The sequence below is a fragment of the Melozone crissalis genome, unplaced genomic scaffold (genome assembly GCF_028551555.1).
Source record: "Melozone crissalis strain CALT ecotype California unplaced genomic scaffold, PUWL_Pcris_2 ptg000061l_1, whole genome shotgun sequence".
Lineage (NCBI taxonomy): Eukaryota > Metazoa > Chordata > Aves > Passeriformes > Passerellidae > Melozone > Melozone crissalis.
In genome coordinates this window covers 15705282-15728456 of record NW_026535839.1, presented here as the reverse complement: position 1 = coordinate 15728456, position 23175 = coordinate 15705282, and the positions used below count along the sequence as shown (strand labels likewise).

The 23175-nt window shown below is 55.8% G+C and overlaps 3 protein-coding genes across 8 annotated transcripts in view; 2 read left to right on the top strand and 1 right to left on the bottom strand.

The window, feature by feature from the left end:
* Positions 1 to 625: 625 nt before the first annotated feature.
* On the top strand, positions 626 to 4960 carry APBB3 (amyloid beta precursor protein binding family B member 3). The gene is made up of 12 exons (XM_054287918.1): positions 626 to 708; positions 1640 to 1830; positions 2155 to 2231; positions 2482 to 2539; positions 2720 to 2860; positions 3190 to 3317; positions 3431 to 3436; positions 3520 to 3634; positions 3720 to 3807; positions 3951 to 4034; positions 4163 to 4581; positions 4681 to 4960. Exons 1-12 carry the CDS (start codon positions 660 to 662, stop codon positions 4900 to 4902), a joined length of 1578 nt encoding a protein of 525 aa, XP_054143893.1. The 5' UTR covers positions 626 to 659; the 3' UTR covers positions 4903 to 4960.
* Positions 4961 to 5034: 74 nt separating this feature from the next.
* On the top strand, positions 5035 to 6707 carry SRA1 (steroid receptor RNA activator 1). The gene is made up of 5 exons (XM_054287642.1): positions 5035 to 5116; positions 5357 to 5482; positions 5672 to 5886; positions 6069 to 6177; positions 6286 to 6707. Exons 1-5 carry the CDS (start codon positions 5092 to 5094, stop codon positions 6507 to 6509), a joined length of 699 nt encoding a protein of 232 aa, XP_054143617.1. The 5' UTR covers positions 5035 to 5091; the 3' UTR covers positions 6510 to 6707.
* A 742-nt stretch (positions 6708 to 7449) lies between these two features.
* The window catches only part of ANKHD1 (ankyrin repeat and KH domain containing 1), a 100616-nt gene continuing 84890 nt past the window's right edge, over positions 7450 to 23175 (bottom strand). The window contains exons 30-38 of one of the 6 annotated variants that reach the window (XM_054287636.1): positions 21894 to 22043; positions 19974 to 21589; positions 15023 to 15202; positions 13701 to 13955; positions 12513 to 12688; positions 11442 to 11606; positions 10934 to 10980; positions 7696 to 7869; positions 7450 to 7534 (exon numbers count right to left, since the gene is read on the bottom strand). In XM_054287636.1, the coding sequence (XP_054143611.1) occupies positions 7716 to 7869; positions 10934 to 10980; positions 11442 to 11606; positions 12513 to 12688; positions 13701 to 13955; positions 15023 to 15202; positions 19974 to 21589; positions 21894 to 22043 (2743 nt within the window). In that variant the 3' untranslated portion in view covers positions 7450 to 7534; positions 7696 to 7715. Of the gene's footprint in view, positions 7535 to 7695; positions 7870 to 10482; positions 10981 to 11441; positions 11607 to 12512; positions 12689 to 13700; positions 13956 to 15022; positions 15203 to 19973; positions 21590 to 21893; positions 22044 to 23175 lie in introns of those variants that run through there. The other 5 variants (XM_054287637.1, XM_054287640.1, XM_054287641.1 and 2 more) reach the window with 5 other exon arrangements.

Sequence of the window (23175 nt, the reverse complement as noted above, 5' to 3'; positions counted from 1 at the left end):
TTGGAAGGACTTTTTCCTGAGCAGTACTCAGGGAGCTTCATGGGGAATTCAGGTGTACAACAAATGTCTCCAGAACTTCTGCTCCTGTGTGCTGATCATTAGCCAAGACAGAATGGAAAGAAGTCTCAAATTGGAGATGCAAAGCTCTTGGCCCCTGGTGAGAAGGGGAAGATAACTGGTGAAGGTAGCCAGCACGGACATTTGGGTGCCTTCAGCACTGGCTGATGGAGGCTGGACACAGACCTGGCCATGAATGGACAATGAACATGGGATAAGCGTGGGTGGAGAGGAATGATGGTGATCTGTGGGGACAGGGAAGGGAATTGAGGAACCCTAAGAGCGAGTGGAGGGAAACTGAACGAACCTGAGAGCACAAGGGGCTGCCCTGGCTCTGCTGTCTGTCGCACCAGAAACCTTTCCGGCCCCAAAATCCCCTTCCCTCCTCCGGATCCCACCTCTGCCCCGAGACAGACACACCCCAAGGGCCCCGGCCGTGCCCGCCCTTCCCCAGCTCCGTCCGGGCCATCCCCCGCGCCCCCCCGGCTCTCTGCAGCCCCCGCCCCGGCCCGCCCCGGTCCCGCCCCTCCCGCCGCAGCCGCCGCGGCTCCGGGCCTGGGCAGGCGGCGGCGGGGGCGCCGCGCCGGGCGGGCGGCGGGGCCATGCTGGGCAAGGATTACATGCTGGCCATCGTCCTGGTCAACTGCGACGGTGGGCACGGCGGGCACGGCGGGCAGGGCACAGCCTGCGGGCTCGGGGGCGGGTTGCGGGACCGGGGATGAGTTGTGGGGCTGGTGCCGGGATGTGGGGCTCGAGTCGGGTTCTGAGCCGGGGTCGGGCTGCGGGGCCGGGGTCGGGTTGTGGGGCCGGGCTGTGGGGCCGATACCGAGTTACGGGGCCGGGCCCCGAGGGTGGGAGCGGCGGCCGCGCCCGGCGCTGTCCGCGGTGCTGATCGGGGCCCGCGGTGTCCGGCCCGGCCCGGCCCCGCCGCTCCCGCCCCGCCAAGGTCGCCGGGAGCCCACCCGCTTCGGGGGCACCTCCGTATCCACCTCTGTGTCTCCCCAGCCCCGGAGCGCCCCCACCCTCCCCGCCCCGGGAGCCCCGCCCGGCCCCACAGCCCGGCCGGTCGGAGCGCGCCGCCCCCGCGGCCCGGGCTCGCTCCGGCCGTGCTGCGCCACCGGCTCGAGTCGGTGCCCGCGCAGGGCTGGGGTGCGGGGCAGCGGCGATCGCACCCTCCGGCTGCAGCCCCCGGGGCACCCTCCTCTGCCCGGACCCCCGTGTGTGTCCCGGCCCCTCTCCCGGCCGAGGGCAGGGGAACACTGGGCTGGCAGCCGCGGGCCAAGCCTGAGCCTGGTGCCCCGCAGGGTTCCCGCCTGGCAGGCCCAGGCTGCTCCTGCTCTCTGTGCCCTGCCGGGGTTCCGCTGTCCCCACGGGAGCAGCGAGGCAGTGCCCTGCACTGGGGTCTGCCACTGCTGCAGCCTCGCTGGCGCCGTGCCACGTTCCCTTGCCAGCCTCCTCTCCTGGCCCATGCAGCCAGAGGCCACTGCAGGACCCTTCTGCTGCTGGACAAAGCTCTTGGCTCCTCAAGGCAACTGCGGGATCTTTCTCCCTACCCTGTATCTCACACTCCCTCTCTGCACAGACAACCTCTGGAGCGACCAGAGCCTGGAGACAGACCCTGACCTCCCCCCAGGCTGGAGGAAAATCTGTGACTCTCTGGGTACCTATTACTGGCATGTGCCAACAGGCACAACACAGTGGCAGCACCCTGCACGCAGCACCGGCCCAGGAGGGCACACGGAGGCTGATGGAGATGACACTCTCCATGGAAGGGTAGGGAATGTGGGCAGGGGTGTGAGGGCTGGTGTTGGATTCCACCCCTGGCAGAATCCTGCTGAAGGACCCTCTGGGCACGACTGGTCCAGCCTCCCCTTGGAGCTCCCTGTCTGTGTGACCCTCAAGTCCTGCTCAGCCCATCTGGGGGTTGAGCCCTTTGAAAGGCTTCAGCAGGTCCCATCCTGGAGCTCATCCTAGCTGGACTCAACTACTCAGGATACTCACAAGCTTGTTGCTTCTGAGTCCTGGGAGGGAGGACTCCTACCTGGTGCCTCCTGACTGCCTCTCTTGCAGCTCTCACCCCTTTCCTCTTCTCTCCAGGAATGCCAGGGCCCTGCAGCGAAGCACTCGGGGAAGGACCGGCCCATTCCCAGCCCCATGGCTTCGCTGTCCCGGAGGTAGGGTTGTCCTTGTGCTCTGCTGCCTTGTCTGTGAGCTGCCATTGATCCCTGAGCAGCGCTGGGCCCTGGTGCTCCCCCCAGAGCAGCCCCCCATGCTGAAACCAACAGAACCACGCTGGGCACCCCCATGGGATGCTTTCCAGCTGGTGGCATGGGGGTCTGCTGGTTCCAGGCCATCCTGATGCTTCCCTGGGTGCCCCAGGAGCACACAGAGGGAGCTTCCCCTCACTGCCCTGTCCCTCTGCAGGCACTCCCTGTCCTGGCATGGAGATGACTTCCAGCACAGCGCAGAGCCCGGCTCCAAGGTACTGCACCCGCCAGCTTCACTGCCGCATCGTGGGCTGCGCTGGCAGAGGAGGAGGAGGGTGGCAGCTGGCAGGGACGTGGATGGGAGCCAGGGCAGGGTGACCACTATGGCATGGTGAGGTGTGCAGGACAGAGACGGCCGTGCCAGGAGCACTGAAGCCCCTCGTGTCCCTGCTCAGTGCTTTGCTGTGCGCTCTCTGGGCTGGGTGGAGATCCCCGAGGAGGACCTGGCACCTGGCAAGAGCAGCATCGCCGTCAACAACTGCATCCAGCAGCTCTCCAACAGCAAGGGCCAGGGCTCTGCGGACAACCAGGGCGAGGTAAGAGCCTGGGATGGTGCTGCCAGGCAGGGTCCCACCCCAAGGCCGCTGCTGCTGAGGCTGGACCGTGCTGAGAAGGGGAGCAGGTGGTAGAGTCAACTCTCTACAGAGGGCATCCATCCGATGGTCCCAGGTGCGGAGCAGGGGGGTGTGACAGGGCTGTTCCTTGGGAACACTGCCAGGGTGCCTGGGTGGGTCCCCACACAAGGGAACAGTAACTGGGAAGGGCAGGGCTGACCCCACAGCTGGGGCAGAGCAGGCTGCTGGGGAAGGGGTTTGCCTACACAGGGACTGTCTGCCAGGCTGAGGGAACCACTGCCCCTCTGCAGGGCCAGGACCTAGTGATGATTCTGAAGAAGGACACCATGAGCCTGGTGGACCCCCTGGACCGCAGCCTCATCCACCGCCAGCCCATCCTCAACATCCGTGTCTGGGGCGTTGGCTGCGACAACGGCAGGTGCCAGGGGCCAGGGCACAGCTAGGGCCAGGGGGTGGCTCTGCCCACCTGGGGGAGGCACCTCAGCAGTGACCTGTCCCCTCTCCTCCCTCCCACTGCCACCACGGCTGCAGGGACAGGTAAGGGGGCACAGGGCTGGGGGGTGGTACAGGCGGGGGGCTGCCTCTGTCAGGATCTCACTGCCTTGCTCGTGGCCATGCAGAGACTTCGCCTTCGTGGCCAGCGACAAGGACACCTGCGTCCTCAAGTGTCACGTCTTCCACTGCAATGTGCCTGCCAAGGGCATCGCCAAGGCTCTGCATGAGATGTGCTCCAAGGTGGGATGCAGGAACCCCGGAGGGTGTGAGCACGGCCGGAGATCTCGGGGGTGAGGGGAGGCTCCGGGATCCCCGTCTCTTGCAGATCGTGGCCGAGCGAGCTGTAGCGAGCAGCAGGCTGCCCCGCGCCGCCACGCTGGAGCCCATCTCCGCCGAGGACCTGCCGCTGCAAGGTACCGACCCCCAGCACTGCCGGCTGCTCCCCTTTCCCACAGTCCGCCCGTGAGCCAGAGCCCTCTGGCTTGTCCGGCTCTTTCCCCGGAGTCCTTGGGGATGCTGGGGACACAGCGGAGGACACACTCTCCCGTCCTGGCAGTGGATATCCTAGAAGCGGTGAGGCAGTCGATGCAGACCTACGAGGCGCTGTACATCGGCAGCCTGCCCGTGCCCAGGGCCATGGGTAAGCGCGCTGGGGATGCTGAGGAAGCCCCTCCCTGCCACGGGGCGGCCGTGCCCTGGTGTTGGGCAGCTCCTGCCCGGCCCTCGCCCGCAGCCGAGGCCGATGGGATGGGGTGTCCCTCTCCCCAGGGATGGATGTGTTGAACGAGGCCATCGAGAAGCTGACGAGGCGCCCTGGGCGGGAGAACTGGACGCCCTCTCTCATCTACGTGTCGGACACGGCCATGAGGGTGCACCCGGCGCAGGTGGGGAGGGGGCAGGGGGCCGCGGCCGGAGCGGGCACGGCGCTGTCCCCGGCAGAGCGGCCCTGGGGGGCGGCGGGGCTGCCCGGGCCAGGGCTGGATGGGCCCGCGGGGTCCCCGCAGGAGCCCGAGGAGGCGGCGCACATCTGGGAGTGCCAGGTGCGGTACGTGACCTTCCTGGGGGTGGGCCGGGACGCGCACACCTTCGCGCTCATCGTGGACACGGGGCGACGCTTCCAGTGCGCGGCCTTCTGGTGCGAGCCCGACGCCGGCACCATCTCGGAGGCGGTGCAGGCCGCCTGCATGGTGAGCACCGGCGGCACCGCGGCCGGGCACGCCCCGCCCCGGGGAGGCCGGGCTGTCCCCGGTGCCGAGTGCCCCGCGCTGCCTCTCGTGTCCCCGCAGGTGCAGTACCAGAAGTGCCTCGTGGCCGCCGCGCCGGGGGCGAAGGCGAAGAGCGCAGCCGGGAGGGGCCGGGCCGGGCCGGCGGCCGCGGGGGACGCTGCCCGCGGGGCGGCCAAGGCGGGGGGGGGCGGCGGCGGGGCGGGGGCCGGCACCCGCAAGCGGGGACTCTTCTCCTTCTTGGAGGTGTTCCGCCTCCGCCGGGCCCTCCTGCACAGCCCGTAGCGGGCCGGGCCGGGGCCGGGGCCGGGGCCGGAGCCGCCAGGGAGGAGCTCCCGGCCCCAACCCCGACCCCGGCCCGGCCCCGGCCCCGAGCGCGGCCCCCGGCGGGGCGGGGACAGGTCCGGCCCCGCCCCTCCCGCCCATCCCCGCCTCACGGGCCGGAAGGGGCGGGGCCGGGTGTGACGTGGCGGGATGGCGGAGTCCTACGTGAAGCCGGGTGAGGGGGCGCGGGGCGCGCGCGGCACTTCCGGTGCGGGGGGGGCTCCCGGTCCCGGGATACCGCGGGTCTGCCCGGGGGGGGCCGCGACTGGGGATCGGCTCCGCCGGGCTCCGTGCGTGGGGAACGCCGGGGCCGTCCCGGGTGCGGGGAGCGCCGGGAGGGACGTGCCGGGGGGTCCCGCCTGGCGCGGGGGCTTCTCGGTCTCCTCCGGTCTCACGGCGCTCTTCCCTGCTGCAGGGAACCAGGAGCGCGGCTGGAACGACCCCCCCCAGTTCTCGTACGGGCTGCAGGCGCAGGCCGGGGGCTCCCGCCGGACCCCGCTCACCCGCCGGGCCCCCCCTCCGCCCGCGGGGGCACCCCCAGGTCAGCACCGCGGGGCCCCACAGCCCCTCACCCTGCCCTGCCAGGCCCGGCCGAGCCCGCCGGGACCCGCGGCCCGGCTCTCGCAGCCGCGGTGCTGGGGGCGGCGGAGCCGGGGCTCGGGGTCCCCCGTGTGCGGGGCCCGGTGCCAGCCGGCTCCGAGCTGACGGGCTCGGCGCCTCTGCCCTGCAGGTGCCCCCCCGGGCCCGCCCAGCGCCCCCGCCGACCCCGCAGCGCCGCCGCCCCGGGCGCTGGGGCCGCCCCCGCAGGGCTCTGCCGGCGCTGCCCCGCGGGCTGAGGGCCGGCCCAGCGCGGCGGGCCCGGAGCAGGAGGAGTGCAGCGTGTCTGCCGACACCGTCCTTGCCCCGCTGCGGGCAGCCCTGGACTCCTGCCGGGCCACGGTGCAGGTGAGGCTGCGGCCCCTCCCGCCGCCCTGAGCCGCGGTGCCGGCGGGACGGCAGCCGGGGCAGCCAGGCAGGGGCTGCCGCTTGCCAGGAGACCTGAGGGGGGAACGGAGCCGCCCCTGCCCGGGACTCCCCAGAGCTGGCGGGGGCACATCCCCTCACTCCCAGCTCATCTCTGCTTCCAGAAACAAGTGTGCAATGACATCGGGCGGCGGCTGACAGTGCTGGAGGACGCGTGGGCTCAGGGGAAGCTGTCGGCACCAGTGAGGAAGAGGATGAACCTCCTGGTGCAAGGTATGGGGTGAAGGGGGCTGCGGCCGCACCAGCAGTGGGCCCTGGGGCAGAGGCACCCACGAGACGGTGTTTCCTGCACCCCTGATGGGCTGTCCCCTGTCCTGGCAGAGCTTCAGCAGCAGCACTGGGACGCAGCTGATGAGATCCACCGCTCGCTTATGGTGGACCACGTGAACGAGGTGAGCCAGTGGATGGTGGGCGTCAAGCGCCTCATCGCTGAGATGCGGGACCTGCCCACCGGAGACGGACAGACGGACGGCAGCGCTGACACCGAGCCCGGGACTGAGCCCGTGACTGAGCCCCCGACCGAGCCGGAGCAGGAGGAGCCCTGACGGCAGGGACGGGGCTGTGGACTGTGAGCGGGGCAGCCCCTACCCAGGGCCACCGGCAGGAACAGGCCCCTGCTGCTGGAGGGAGTCTGGGCACCCCCTCTGCCTCCCAATCCTCATCCAGGAAAAGGGGATTTTAATCATTGCGACATTTTAGTGGCGATTCATTATGTTTAATAAACAGCACCAACCTGCCCCCTCCCCACAGTCTGCCTGAGGGTTCTGGCACTGACAGGTCCTGGGGCTCCCAGGGTCAGCAGGAGATGGGAGTGCTGGGTGAGGCCATGGCTGCTTCATCAGGCTTGGCCATGTCAGGGGAAGAATTCAACATCTGCGTGGAGCAGGCAGTACTGTGTGTCCCTGCTGCACTGTGTGTCTCAAACCTTGGTCCCTCACATGGCAGTGGGGGGCCTGCAGCAGCCCCAGGGCCCAGCCCTGCTGCAGGAGGGGTCTGGGCTGGCTGCAGAGGCCGATGTGCCAACAGCCCTTGGCATGAGCAGGGTCTGTGCTGCAGCCACAGCCCTGGCTCCCTATCTGGGCACAGCTCAGAGTCTGGAACCCAAGAGACCTGGGTGACCTCAGGGAGGTCCAGGGACAGACACATGCCTGGTCAGATGTTAACTGTGCTGTTCTCCCCATGTTCATGGGATGGCCTCAGCACCTGCCTCCACCACAGCTGAGAACAGACACCCAGCCCCTCACCACCTGCAGGGTCACCCTCTGCACCCTCCTGGTGCTGCTCACCTCCCCTCCCTGGGTGCAAGGACCCCGCTGAGCCCTGACAAAGACACACACCACGTTAGCACAGGGGTTTCACGGTGTTTATTGATCAAGCATGAGCTCCTAGGCAATTGCACCAGCCACTTGTGCTAGAGCCTGAGGTGTCACACGTCCATCCCCAGCATCAGAGAGGGCTGCAGCCAGCTGGTCACGGTGCCAGCACCTCCACGAGGCCCAGGAACAGGCCCAGCCATGGCCTGGAGACGAGGAGATGGAAACTCAGATGTCCATCTCAAACCGGTCTTGATCTGCAAGGGCATGGATGGATACAGGAGCAGGGTTAGGATGGGGCTGGCTCGGCAGACAAGGGCAGGCAAAGGGAGCAGGAGCTGGAACTGGGCCAGGTTGGGATGTCGCCTTGCCCCAGGCAGGCGGTCCATGGGCAGGGCCGTGGCCCTGGGCTGCTCACCTGGCATGGCCTCTTTGCTCTCATTCTGCTCCTTGAGCTCCTCCAGCTTGGCGAGGCTGGACTGGGCCAGGGATGTGACACCGGGGGTCTGGGGCAGGCAGCAGGGAGGGGTCCTGGCCGCGGGTGAACTCTTGCACTCCAGCAGGAACTTGCGGTCGCAGATGATGCGGGTACCTGCCAAAAGCAGGGGGCTGTCAGGCACTGCTGGCCCGGCCACCCCCGCCCTGAGCCCCTCAGCCCACAGCAGGGGTGGGACCCAGTGCTTGGCCACGGCTCATGGACACATCTGGCTCTGGAGCCACCATGTCTGGCTTCCCACAAGGCAGCCTGTGACACCCATCCTGCTCAGCAGCCATTCCCCACATTATTCCTCCCCTTCAGGCTCCCGGAGCTCTGCAGGATGCAGCACAAGGGGGTCCAGCCTCCCAAGGGCTACCCCATGGTGGCCAACACAGGTCAGCCCTGTGCTGCCTGGAGGGCAGGGCCAGTCCTGGGGCACAGAGAGAGGCCCAGCCTGCTGGCCAGGCAGCAACAGCTTTGTGTGGTGCCCTGTTCCAGGGTGGAGCAGCAAGAGCTGGGTATCCCACCTTAGGGACACGTTCCCATTGTCTCAGCCAGCCACCTGCTGCTCCCTGCAGGAGGACAAAGCTGGGTTCCATGGGGCATCTCCTCCCCCAGCCTGCTGGGTGTGCAGTGTCCACCCGGGGCACACGCTGCCTCCTCCCCATGCTCCAACTGCCTGCCAGCAACACCTGAGATGGCACCAGCCAGTGTGCCACAACTGTGGCCCTGCTGTCCCCTGCCCATCCCTCCCTGCAGCCCAGCACCAGCTCCCTGCCAGGCTCTGGCAGAGGGTGCAGCCCAGGGTTCCAGGAGCCCAGAGCTGCTGCCTGAGGTGCCAGTGAGGCCAGAGCTCCTGCTGGGCACTGCAAACATCTCACACAGCCCACACCTGCCACAGGTCCACACCACAGAGCTGGGCCAGAGCAGCTTAACTGAAGGCACAGAGCCAGTGCCCACAGGGTGGGCACCTGTGCCTCAACCCAAACATGGCCAGCTCAGGAATGAGGCACATGCTTCCCTGAGGACAGACAGCAAAGGAAAGACCTGCTCAGTGGCTGACCCAGGGGGTCAGAAGGGGGAAGGAGGACAGGTCTGGGGGAGCCCTGCCACCCAGGGCTGGTGAACTCAAGTGGGCACAGACTCTGGCATTGTTACCCCCACGCTCTCTCTGGATCCAGGCAGCCTGCCCTGAGGGACCAGCACTGCACTCACCAGCCCCCTGGCATTGCCACCAAAAGCACAAGGCCCTGCCTCTGCCTGTGCCCTCCTGTAACCACAGGGCAGTAATGGTCTGAACTTTGAGCAGGATCTTCCTACAAAACTTGGGGATTCCCCTTTCCACTTTAGTGGAGGCTGCTGGGGCCACTTGGATCTGGAGCCCAGAGCAAGTGCCCATGTCCTCAGGGAAGGAGCTGTGCAGGGAAGAGCCCAGCAAGGGACCTGTGCAGCAAAGAGCTGCCTCTTTGGCAGGGCTGGGGTGGCCAAGGCTGTTCCAGGGACAGCCCCAGCCCAACCCCCATCCTGGGTCATGCCCCCTGGTGTCATGGAGCACACTGTGCCACCCACCCTGGAGCTGCAGCCCTCCAGGATGGGCACACAGTGGCTCCCCAGGATGGAGCAGGAGGAGGTGGCACTGCTTGCTGCAGCCAAGGAACACACAGAAGTGGGCACCCTGCCCAGAGAGCACACACTTACTGCACAACACTGCTGGTTTCCAATACAGCTGCTGCTGACACGTGTCCCCTGCCCATGTCAGGGCATCAGACTGGGTGAACCTTAAGGCCACTTCAACACAAACCTTTCTGTGACTTATTCTGTGTGTCCCCTTTGGGTTGGCACTACCACTGAGGCAGCAGCAGTTCAATTTTTTTTTGCATTTCATCCTCAAACACCAAGAAAAATATCTGAATATACCATCCAGTAGTGCTTCTGAGGTTGATTTGCCTCTGGTATGTAGACACTGCTTGTGCACTTTGGGTTTTCAGTACTTCTGAAAACCATAGTTTTATTGGGGAAGTCTGCTGCTGCATGTAAGGATTTGTCTGGATAAGGTGGAAGAAGGTGAAGTCTCCACCTGGTCTGAGACTGATCCATTGGATTAGACACTATGTGCACTGGAGTTTCCTGCTTAAGGAATGGATTCCATGTAGTTACTGCATTGCTTTGGAGTAAAAATAGAACTAAGCACAGTCCAAGTGCAGAAAGTAGAGAACTGGGTCAGGAGCTAACATTCATCTTAAGCAGCGTGCAAAAATCCTCTTCTTCCTCACAGCAAGGGCCTGAGGAGCTCTTAGCAGATTCACAGCATTACAAGAAGCTTACAACTGGACCTACTACATCTTCCTCTAATGGGAAGCACTTTTCTAAGATCTGCTTCTGGACAGGTGCACAACCCTGCATTCACCTGTCACTGTTGTCAGCCCTTCTTTGCAGCCCTGAGCAAAACCTCATCTCTCAGGTGACACCTGCCAGAAGTGCCAGAAGCAGCAGAACTAATCCAGAAGGAAAAGACCATAACACAGAAGCAGGTTCACACCAATAAAAGGCTCACAAGGGGCAGGGGCAAGGACTCTGCAGACCCCTGTGGCTCCAAACCCTCCCAAACCTGACTGCACCCACATGCTCAGGACGTGACCCTGGGGAGATTTGTCACCCAGCATGGCAGCAGCTGCTGGGGACAGTAACATACAGCCCTTTCCAAAATTCTCACACACAACCTATAAATGCTGTTTGCCTTTTATTGAGTATTCAGGTAAATATTTCACATTAGTACAGGCTACATAAAGTAGAGCCACTATACGACATGAAATTTACTCAGCTTTTCCTTGTAAGTCTGTAAACAATTATACAGGTATTTACCACCCTAAAAGGTCAAAATCATGTCATCAGCTAGTTCTCTGCTGCATACAAGGAGCATTCGGTAGTGTTCAGCCAAAAAGCACTAGTTTTGTCTGATTTTTAAGTTTGAAGTGGCTAAACTAACTGGAGAACAGAATCAGTTTGTATAGGTAAGTCAATTTGTTCTTATACAACGGGCAATCGAGATTCCATTGTTACAGCCCACAGAAAATTGCTTAATTAGGCACATGAAAAAAATCCCCAGGGTTCTTGAAGGTCATAAAGATTCCCAAACCAGGCTAAAAAAGGACAGACCCCCTTAAATCAGTTGACGTACTTGAGATGCATGTTTCCAATGTGAGGTGCCCAGGTGCCAGGCCAAATCTACAGCAAGAAATAAAAAGACAAATCTATTATAAAAACAAATAAAGGTTCCTTTAACAGTGTTTTACCACTGAGGGCGAGCATAAGGCTTCCCTCAAAATACAACCAGACTGTCCAAAGGCAGGAGCTCTTCAGCTCTGGCCAAGGTCTGACTGACAACCTGCAAGGTGCTGAGGATGGAAATAAACCCTCTCACTTGTACCAGTCCATTACCTGGCTGAGCAGTCTTGAAATGCTGCTTGTTTTACCTGGAAGGTTTGGTATCAATAGCACCATGGATATTTTATGAACACATGCACACACACACACACACACACAGAGTAGGGAAAAGTCATGCAAACAACCTCAATCCTAGGTTCAAAGAACTGAAAAAACCAAACGTGTCACCCAGCCAAAACTGGGTCTCACAGCACCACACAAAGCCCCAGGAAAGCACAGGTGGGAGAAGACAGCCACACTACCTGCTGAGCATCAGTACATTCTGTTGAGTTCTGGACAACTTTGATCATGGGATTCCAGGCAGGATCTGGAGTATGGAGCCCGTTAAAGAGGGGCCCTCCTGGGCCATCTGCCAGCTGAGGGTGCGAGGGTATCAGAGTGCCGCCGTACATGGAGATGGGCAGGCCCTGAGGGGACAAGAGAGCTCTGGTGAGGGACATGGGGAGGGTGGCTGTAGGAGCAGACAGACCCAGGTCTCCTCCATTCCAGTACTGGCAGCAATCTCAGCACTGCCAGGGAACACTGGGGCAGAATGTGGAACACAGTGATTTCAGAGCTGGAGATTCCAGCCAGCTTAGCCATTTCTCTGAACTTACACCTAAGCAGAGGCTGCAGCACACTCAGAGTTTTCAGGTATGCCCACAAAGCCAGGCCAGCAGCTGAGCACTGTGACCTCAGTGTTCCCTCCTCTCTGCAGCACAGGACAGCCATAGTGCACACAGGGCTGCACTGAGCTGACCAGACTGGGTTGAAGATCTCTAATTCCTAATGCCCATCTAAAATAATTCTGCCTATTCAGAAAGAGCAAGTTATAGAGCAGCTCTCTGCAATTAGGAGAATTCTTTTCCTAGTTGTGAATGGCTCTGCCTTGCCATGCAGATGCCAAGACCACATGCTATGGCTCTTCCTGACACATGCTGGGAGTCCTCTCCTCCTGCCACTTCCCTAAGGAAGGTTTGGGGCATTGTGGCCATGATTTGTGCTGGAAGCATTAAGCAAACTTGTAATCACCCTCAGGAGCTGGGCAAGCTTTGTGAAACATTTCCAGGAGACTGAGCTTCTGAGGGATGAAACACTGGAGAGTGATGAAGGCCTTCAACTACTGACCAGAGAATATCTGCAACCTACAAACGCTGGCTTTGTTTAGATCTGCCTCCAGGCTTGGACACCTTTTCTGGTCAGTTCTGGGATGAAAGGACTGGGGTAACAAGCAATGGCAGCAGAGGCACACACACACAGGGTAAACAGGCAGAACAGGTGAACAATAAAGTCAGGCCCTGGCTATTTCATAAATCCAACTCTCTGTAACTTACTTTAGAAAAATCCACAAAACTATTTGGCATAGGTTGGTGGAAAATATTCGAGGGAGCCACTATTCCAGAATCATCTCTTTCCATTGGCTGATGCTGAGAAAACGTGCCCGGGTCTGACAGCTGCTGATGCATTGGATGACTTCCCATGACAGGCTGAGACCAACCCGACAAGCCTTCTGCAAAGAGATGAAAAATGGCTGATGAAACTCACTGCAGACACTCGAGCAGAATTCAGCAGCTGCACACACCTAAGGCCACCCAAAGGCACCCTGAAAACACACAGCCACAGAGGGATCTCAGCTATCCAGACAAGGGTGGAGAAGATGGGGACTACCACAAACTGTGAGTTCCACATGTCCACTGCAAAATGGCTAAAATCCAACAGAGCTCCCAACACTACCTGTAAGCACATACAAGCTTTTCTTAAAAACACACAGCAATGCTGAGACATGAGTTAACCAAAGTGTGGAGGGCTTCACTGAAGCATATAACAAATGCAGGACTCAAACGTTTGTATTGAAAGTTACCAATGGAAACACTCTACACCTCAAATGCTGCACCTCCTCCTTTCCACAAAATCCAACTACCAGGAAGCTGAACGTAAACCTTCAGCTGTTTCAAAGTCATTCTTTGGGAACCAAGGCTGCCTGGAACAGAAGTTATCCCATACTGTTCAAGAGTCATGAGGAAATCAGTGAAAAAACCAGCATCTACAGCTCTGTGTCCCTGGGTGCATCAGCTGCACCTCAGCTGACACTGCAAAATGTGAGGGGAAAACAAGAGAGAAACATGGAGATGGGCAGGCCCTGAGGGGACAAGAGAGCTCTGGTGAGGGACATGGGGAGGGTGGCTGTAGGAGCAGAGAGAGCCAACAGTCAGGCCTAGAAACAGTCCTCTGAACAGATAGCAACTGTTTACTCTAAGCTCTGGATCATTCAGAGGACTCTGTACGAGGTCTCTGCATCATTTCAGGCTCACAAATGCCTTGATCCAGGCAGGTGAGAACCACTAGCACCACGAGGACAAACCACAGCGTTTCCATCGGCCTGTGCTCTCCCACCACTGCCAGCAGCTCTCCCTGAGGATGTTCCACAAGGGAGCACAGACTGTGGAGCTTTACTCCTCCTCTCCAACCCTCCTTCCAGACACATCCCTCGGGGCCCTGCGGTGTGTGAGCAGCAGACTCACCGGACACGCTGTTGACGCCGAAGGACCAGATGCCGCTGTGGCCCACGGGCGCGGTGAAGTTGGTGCCCAGGGGCGTGGGGGTGACGGAGCCGCCCTGGCGGATCCTGGCCAAGCGCTCGGTCCCGATGGGAGGTGGCACCTTCCTGTCGGGGTTGGTGTTACCCGATTTTGGCTGGCCCAAGTTAGCAGGGGCAGAAGCAGCTGAGAGGGGTGAAGATGATCCTGAGGAAACTGATGGGATAGGAGATTCACCTGCTGAAGAGAGTATTTCTCTTGCTTAATGATACACAAAGTAGCAAGCGTAAATGCCATCCCACTTATTTCCCCAATATTATCTCAAAGTAAATGATAAAATGTTTTAAAGGCTTTTTTTGGCAAGTATTCAAGTTTTCAAAGAAATTATTTGAACTCTAAAATCCACATTATAACACAAATGCTTTCAGCCATCAGAATCATAATATTCTCATGACATAGCGGTGTATCTAAATTAATTACAAGAAAGACTAAGAAACATGGAAGAGTTTCAGGAAGAGGTGAAAACATCAGCCAAAATACCATAAATATCTAAGCAGCCTGGTTTTGGTATCCACCACTTGCAGCAGAAGAGAAATCAGACAGCTTCCCAAAGCCACAGGTGTGACCCAAGAGCATAAAGTCCCGCCAAGTTCAGAAGTGTCACTGACTCTCCTTGGGAAATCCAACTTCCTTTGAGCACTCATTTAAACATTTTGGTTCTTAAACTCAGAGTGGCAATGAAGTTGCATGCAGTGACATGAAAAACCTCTTCAGCTAAGGTTCTGAATCAAAGACCCATATTTTCTGTAAAGCTACTTCCATGTTCTTTCCATTAGGAGGAAAACCCACTGTTACCTTGGATGATGCTTAGAGATTTTGGAACATTTTAAGTATAATTACAGATCCCAATTAAAAAAAAAAAAAAGAAAAAAGGCAAGTATAACTTCAAACCATGGCAAACATGACATTTTCACCTAATATTGCACTCATACTACTTAGAGGGGCATCTTTAGCTTGGTGTAATCACCTCCACTCCCCCACAGCTTCATTTCTCTCTCCTCTCAAGAGCCTACAATAACTCATTTTTCTGCCCAAATACACCTTTAGTAATGCTACCAGAACTAGTGGCATGGGAAAAACCCCACAAAATAGCACAGCTTGGGATTTGCACACCATCCTCACAGCTGCTAAAAGCAATTGGAAAGCATTTTGTGCATTACTGGGTAAGTTCCCCTCAAGTTAGAAATCTACTAAAGACAATAGCTATGAATTTATAGTTAACTAAGACAGACCCATGAAGTTCCTACATGAATTTGTTGCGCTTGTCCAAGGATGTGGTGAAAAATGCTGTCTGTTAAAGCTGGGAGTCCCAACAGGCGCTGGCCCTTGAAGGTAAACCCGTGCTCCTTGTATGTTTGCTGAAAAGCCTGTCAAAGGACCTGAAGAAGAAGTTGTAGAGCTGTTGGATGGATCTAGAGAGGGTAAGCCTGAAATAAACATAAATTTGATTAAATATCTCTCTTTGGGAACCTGCTTCAAAGCACCAGAGAAAACTAGTGCTCCAAATATAATTAAAGCATCTCATCACCGTTGGGGGCATCTGCACATGGTAAGGTGCATGATTCTCCCTTAGAAACCATTTCTGGAGGCTCTCTGGTTTGGCCTCAAGTTTTAACAAAAACAGCCATCCCTTTGGTCACTGAAAGAAAATGATCTTAGCAGGGAGGGCAAAGCAGGAAAGCTGGGAGTGGCCACGATCTTTGCTTACAAAAAGCCACCCAAATGCAACAGGGATCCAGGGCTCTGTGAAAGTCCCAGGGGAATCCAGCACCAGGGAAGCAGTTCTGTGCAGGATGGGCTTTGCCATCCCAGAGGCACCTTCATGGAGAGATCAGTCATGCTGTGGCCACAGAGACAGGGCTGGCGTGGCACAGGACCACAGGGGAGGGGGCTGCTTCCTCCAGGGACATGTGAGAGGAAGAGACACCTGGAGAAAGAGCTCAAAGTCCCACAAAAATTACTAGTAAGGGTGAATTACAGTTTTTTTATAAGCCAAAGCTTTTAAGTACTTTTCCAAAATGCTGTAAAAGCTCTTATCACACGTTAGTACCTGAAAGCAGAAATGGGCATGGCCATATGTTCACCTGAGTTTAGGGTTTAGTTTCAAGGGCCTATTAAACAAGATTAGTTTCAAAACCATTTAAACATTTCAAAATGACCACAACCAGGACCAGCCTATGTTGCTGCAGAGTGAGGTTGAAGGTTATGTCTACACACACCCCACCACAAACAGCAGTGCTGCCAGGCAGTACCTTAGGTCAGAAACTAGAGGGGCACCTTGCAGTGCCTGGACAGTTCCTGAAAGCCAGGTCTTTTCCCCCAGTATGATCAACCCAGTCAACCTGATTTATTCCTTCCAGAAGTGCCAGATCCAACCTGCTCACATGGACAGAAACGATTTGTTGGAGTTAAAGGAGGTTTTTTTCTCACTAGTCCAAAGGTTATATTGAGAAGTCTTCCTTACAGCCAAGGAGAAACACATCCCCCTGCTGCTGGAACATGAGGGACCCCCAGCATGGGAGGACAGCACAAACTCCATGCTCTGAGGAGGATGCCAGTGCCTGTGGCTGCAGTGTGGCTGAGCTGAGTCTGTCAGGAGTTGCAGCCTGGCTCCAGCACAGAGCTCAGGCCTCAGCTGACAGCAGCACTTGCAGCCCAGGCCCTCCCCGGGCAGCTGTGGAGCCACTGACTGCACACTCTGGGCACCCTCTGTCCACAAACCTGGCAGCCAAAAGCCCCCCTGGGAACCAATTCCACCACACACCAAACCACAGACTGCCAGCTGCCTGGGAAACCACACAGGATCTGCCCCAGACAAAGGGGTAACAGAGGTGCTGCCACCCTGGGCGCTGCTGGGCTCCCAGACAGAGAACAAGGCAGGGATTGGGACAAAAGCAGCTCTCCTGCAGGAGAGGGACACCCTGCTGTCTTCTGATGGCTCAGGAGGCTGATGGGTACACAGATTTTGGGTACATAGCCTGTAAAGTGCAATGACTGGACAGTCAGGACCACTTCAGCACTGCTGGATATGCTCCATGGGCTGAAGGGAGTGTGACAGCCAGAGATGCACAAATCCAGGAGTCAGGTCACAAAGAAGACTTTTTAACTTTATCTTGTCTTTCATAAAAGTGGATGAAAAACTTTGCTTGATATTAAAAATCATTATTCTGAACAGTAACTTAATCAAATAAGTTGATAACTTATCAATAACAAGCTTTCTATTTGTGTACTTACCAAAAAAATCAGGTTTTCTAATACAAAAATCTTCTGCAATACCATATTCTACACTTACCTGGGCTATGAACTCAAACTCCTCATTGTGCTCTGAATGCTTAACTGAGATTTTGAGGGAAGTATATTGATCTCACACAAACTCTGCTCAAAATTCAGTTTATCAAAGACCTCAGGTAGATGTTGGTTACTACAACATCACCTGCACATTTAAGAGAAAGGGCCACAACACTTGGTCACTCTGTGTGAAACAGAGTCCAACTATTTCATGCAGCTCCATACTCATGTGCTGCTTCCTATGCTGGCATGTTTCAAGTTTGCGACCCCTTTTAAGAAGCAAGGTCTCAAACTCCTTAACATGCAGAGGACAGAAGTAACAAGCAGATTAATTTTGGTCTTCTCCACAGCCTCCTCTCATGGCTGGGCTAAGCCTGCCCTCAACTGCAAACTGCCAGGACAAGAGACCTAAAAATGTGAGACAAACAGGCCATTTCCAGAATGGATCCACAGCAGTGAGATCTGCAGAGAGATCTGTGCCTTAAAGGAACTGGTGAATCAGAGAAAACTCCAGCTGCAGCTGAGCTCACCCATGAACAGGAAAAGCAGACTACCTGAACTCCACCCTGAGGTGAGAACTTGTTAAGAAAAAGCTGGTTCAGATTTATTAAACTATATTAAATCTTCACAAAATCATTTAAGAGGTGATCCCTTAGAAATGCTGATTTGTGGAAAAACTTGCCATAGGCCAACTGTGTAAGAAAGGCATAAAATGCAAACCTCTGCTCCCTCAGGTGTCCCTCCCCCACCTGAGACCAAGGATGGGTGTCCACCTGCTCTGAGGCTGCTCCCAACCCCTCTGACCACCCAGAATTGCCAGGCCCTGGCTGCTCCTGTCCTCTGTGCTGCTGCTGGGCAGAGCAGGAGCAGTGACCAGCCCTTGTCTCCCTTCTCTAAAGCTCCTGAACCCTGTCACCAAGCCCTGTGCAAACAGCTGGGAGTCCCCAGCTCTGCCAACCCCAGGCTGAGCCAAGGGCAAGGTCCATTCCCCTGGGACAAACTGGGGAATGAGAGGGGTGGGCAGGGCACACTTAGCTCTGAGGGAAGGCAACAGAGAAATCTCATCACTCCTTTCCTCTCTATCACATCGTCCAAACATCCTCAAGCTCCCTTAACCCCCTGCTCCTGGGACATCAGGATTCTGAAACAAAGGTGATCAGAAACAGCAGGAAGTAAAATGACATTGAATGAATCAACTAAGGACCTGACTAATCAGTGACCTCCTGCCCAACAATTTTAGCAGCACACTCCCTATTTGCAGGTTTTCTTCACTTTGCAATATCCTAATCAAATCCTAACTCAGGAAAAGTGTGTTCTGTCCAAATATTTTTGAGCTTCAGTTGAGAACTTCACACATATCTCTCCCAAAGTCAACTGTGTGAGTTTTCCTTGGCTATCTACCCAACCTTTCCAATGGCAAAACAGATTTACACTGTTTTTCAAATACTTACAGCCACTTAAGGATATATAAAGTATAAAAGGATATCTAAAGTAGAAATACAAGAGATTTTCCCCCATTACAACAGATGATCTTAACATAAGGGAACAGTAAAATACTTTGTGGCTGTGGGAAGTCCCTGTCACCCATGTTTGCACATGCAGGATGCCATCGTCAGGGAAATCAGCAGATCCCATTTGCCATGCTTCCTTTCCCAGGAATTATTTTAGCAACAGCCAACCCCAGTTCAGAGCACTGCAGAGGAAAAGCTGAGCCACTGTCAAGTGGTCCTGGAGCCTGCTGGGGGTCTGGCAGCTCTTTATTAACAGCCTCTGATGAACAAGGTCCAGTTACTTCATCTGACACATCTAATTCTGCTTACTGCACTAAGGCTGGATGTGGCACAGAGTTCTAGGTGTACCCTTGCTGTGCAGAGCAGTACAACCCCAATCTAACAACTGAGAAAAGTACAGTCACAGCAAACACCCCAGGTTTGTGGTTACAGCCAGTAAGAGAGAAGTGTCCTGGTTTGCAGAAGTCCTGCACATCTGTCAAGCAACTGAAAGGGAATGCTGAAGATCTTCTTTCCTTACCATCACATCTTCCAAATGCTCCCTTCTCCTTTATTCTGAAAGTCAAACTACTTGACTTGTCCCAGCTGAAGTCCTGAAACTTTAGCCCAAACACCCAACACACTCTGTGTGGGCAAGGATAACTTCAGATACCCAGCTCCAGGGCACGGCTCAGCCATCATGGCAAACACAAAGGGGTGGCACAGAAGGGATCTCTTGAGGGTCCCTTCACCCTAATGGGTGCAGCTGGTTGTCTGCAACATAGTTTGAACACTGAGTAGATAAAAATCCTGCAGGCAGAGCACAGCAAGGGCAGGGAGCTCAATGTCAGTGCTCATAACCCATTTCAAACAAATCCAGATGTGCTGGTACTGCTATACTGAACTGCTGAATAGAACACCCCACACAGTAGCACACCAATAAGCTACACAAAGTAAGCTTATTAAAATCCCAGAGCCATATCAAGGACCAAAAGGCACAGAGAGTTTCCCCTCACTGAGCCAAGCTGGAGTCTCACATACAATATGGAGCACCTGCACACAGTCACTGCTGCAGCTGGAACCTGCAGGAGTCCTCAGCTTTGGTGTCACCCCACACTGTGCTCCATTCCAACCCAAAACCTAAAATTGATGCTACACTACAAGCAGGTAGGAGCATTCCTGTCTCACACAGAGGACAAGCAATGCAACATCTGCAATCTTCCCAACTCCTAATAGCCTAGAAGATCTGAAGAAAAAAAAAATCATCAACGTTTTAAAGAGCACTTGAAAACAACAGGCCATCCTCATTGCATGAGGATTCTCCAGCTCTCATTTGTAGACTATTTCTCCATCAGTATGATGATCAAAGTGCAATGGCTGAAGAAATGATTTTGTCCAGGACATGATCTGAATGACTTACCTACAGGACTAGTTGAAACCCGCTGGGAAGGTGGCCTGAAACCAGGAGCCTTGGAGTTGTCGGGATGAACGTTTTCCACATGTCCTAGCACAGAGTTATTCAGAAAGGTAGACTGAACAGTGAAAGATGGGTCAGCTGCTGCTCGGGTAGAGAGTGGACAATCTCCCCATGCTTGGTTAGCTGGCACCTGGTTGCTATCAAAAAGACTACTAAAGTGATTGAAGAGCGTTGCTGGCCCAAAGGCAGGAGGCAATGATTTGTTTGCTGGGTTGATGTGCATCTGAGAACCGTTCATAACGTTCATGGCTGACGAAAGCTGCACTGCAGCAGGTGGACCTTGAGAAGGTGTTAAAGGAACTTGATTCGTAACAAAAATAGACTGAGGATCTTGATGGAGGTTTGCATTTGGTACCACTGAATAGAAAGAACCTCTGGACTGCATCCTGTGAGTAACTCGAGGTGCTGGTACAGCTACTTGAGGTAAGTTACTGTTGTCCTGATTATCTGCAACAACTGACCTGGGCGATGCTAAGCTTAAAGGAGCAGTTTCTGAGCTGGATGAAAAAGGCATCGACATGGAAGGGCTGATCTCGGCCATGCTGGTTGGCAGAGCCTCCTCCTGCGCGCCGCTGGGCGGAGCGGGGCTGCCGGCCGGGCGCGTGTCGGTGCCCGCAGAGCTGCTGCTGGCTGACGCGCTGCAACTGCTGGAGACCGAAACCGGCGGGCACGTGCTCGTGGGAGGCTGCTCGGGGGTGGGCACCTTCTCCTTGGGTGCAGAGACAGCCGAGAAGGAGTCTGCCTTCAGGGCAGAATGCTGCGCCGGCGGAGCAGTAGATGGCAGAAACGCTGTGGGCACTTGCCCGTTGTTTGTGGGGGCAGAGGAAGCTGAGGGCAGAGTGCTACAGGTGCTCGTCACAGTTGAGATGGCCGTTGCTGCAGCGCTCGTCTTGGGGACGCAGGCAAAGAGCTGCTTCCTGACCGAGGAGGGAGTCCTGTTACTGGTCACACACAGAGGCTGCGCGGAAGCAGCTGCAGACGAGGCGGTAACGGGACAAGTGGACGTGGCTAACCCAGGAGACTCCGTCTGCAGAGCGTTGCCATTCTGAGCACCCACACGACTCGAGCTGTTATGCTTTGGAGAGCTGTTCGTGCTGCCAGGGTTAACTGGTCTCACTGGGAATGGTCCCCAAGTGTTTGGTGAAGGTGAAAAGGTTCCTCCAAACTGGGCCATAGGTAAGCGAGGGTGCCGGATCTGTTGCATAGTTTGGGCAGCCAGCAAGGCAAAATGAGGGTGAGAATAAGCGAGAGGAAGAGACACCGGAAAAGACGAGCGCACGTTGGCCGGGACATTCTTGTTTAATTTGTTGGGAGGCTGGAAAGTCGAGAGTGTCGATGACTGCGACGTGACCAGGGGCGGCGCTCCCAGAGGAAAGGAGTTCTTGTTGGAAGCAGTCGCAGTGCTGACTCCAGATGAAAAGTTTGCATGGATTGATTTGCTACTCGAAGCAGGGGTTCTTATATGAGTTTTAGGAATCAAGTCTTCCAGTTCCTTGGCAGGATCTTGAATAAGGGCATTGATGAGTTGCACTGCGTATCGCGTGGACTCTGTACCACCCCTAGGTTAAACACAAACAGATTTATCTCCTGCAAAAGGAAACCCCACTTTGTGCAATGTTCTGTAGCTTCAACCTTATTCTGATCTGTAACTCTATTGTAAATTTACTGCAGTAAGTTATTTCTTTACTTCTGTGTATCTTAAGGATTATCTTTGAAGTTGACTGTCAGCATATCCTGGCAGCAGGAATGTATGTGCTATTGTAGAAGACAGAAGCTAAATAGATCCTGCCTTAGAAAGCAAACAAGCTTTTCAACAAATGACACTGTGGAGTAACTCAAGACTTTCATTTTGAGATACTGTACCTTATAGTGATCATTCTCTCTCCATTCTTATCTTTTTGCTTATCCACATCAATGTGGGCACCAGTGACATCTTGAATTGCTGTGATGTTGCACCCACCTCTTCCCATTATTCTAGATACGACAGAAGCTGGGACTGATAATTTCTTTGACCTATATCACAAAGATCAGAAATCTGTGAAATGCATTCAAACTTCAAAGACAGACAAAACCCCTCTGACAGTGGCTGAAGTAATATTCTTAAGGGCAGTAAGTGGTTTTCTGCTGATCCTTTCTTCACCCTTTGGAGCCTCTCTCAAAGTCCCCCACTCAACTCAGCATCCTCAGTACCTGACAAGGATTCTCCAGCAGCATTTATCCCACCACTACTGTAACACAGATATATGAGCCTCACACTACTTCAGAATCCTTTCTAGGTTTTATCTTATCTTGGGTACCTCTCCAAAGTGAGACAAATCCTCAGCTTACCAACCTGAATTTAGACAAGCAGCACTGTTTCAAATATAAAAGCCCATGGCTTGGGTACTTGGACTGTTTATAGCAAGGAGAAGATGGCTTTCCAGTGATCAGATTTGTGGTACCACCTGCATCCACAACCTTTTGGTATCTACCTCTTTCAGATCTCAAGACCTGGAAGTGCAGTGTCACCAATAAACACCAATAAAAGGTGTGCAGTGCTGTGATTTAGGGAGCTGCTGGAAGCCCCTGTGATGGCAGCATGGACTTGCAGGGGCAGGCTGACTGTCAGGCCACAATGCTCCCACCAAGCTCAGTCAGTTCAAGGTTTTCCTGATTCACATGGTACTGGAGGGTCAGAGCAAGCACACGGTTTATGGAAGTGTCTGAACACAAGCTCTGCACACACACAGATCTCAGCTGAGATCTTTGGGCCACCACTGTCCCCAGACCTTAAGGTGTGTTGGACCTCTTGCATCCATAAGCTGCTTTCAGGCTTGCTACTGATGTGCACTGGCTCAATGCTGAACAACCAGAGGGGATTCAAAGGGGTTTCAGAAATCACAGCACCCACAGGTCCCATCCACCCTGTGGAAAGGCTGCCAGCTTCACCTAGCCATTCCAGGCTTGGAAACTTGGAAGTAACTTGATTCTCAGGGAATTGTTTGTCACTTAACAGGACTTAGAGGAAACCTGTTTAATTGTAAACATCTAAACACACAGAAATGTTCTAAAGCAACACCTCATGTTGCCGAGGTGTTTTTTCTTTCCCCCATTCCTGCCAGGACAGCACATTACAACCCTGCCCATCCCCAGAACCCCCAGTGCA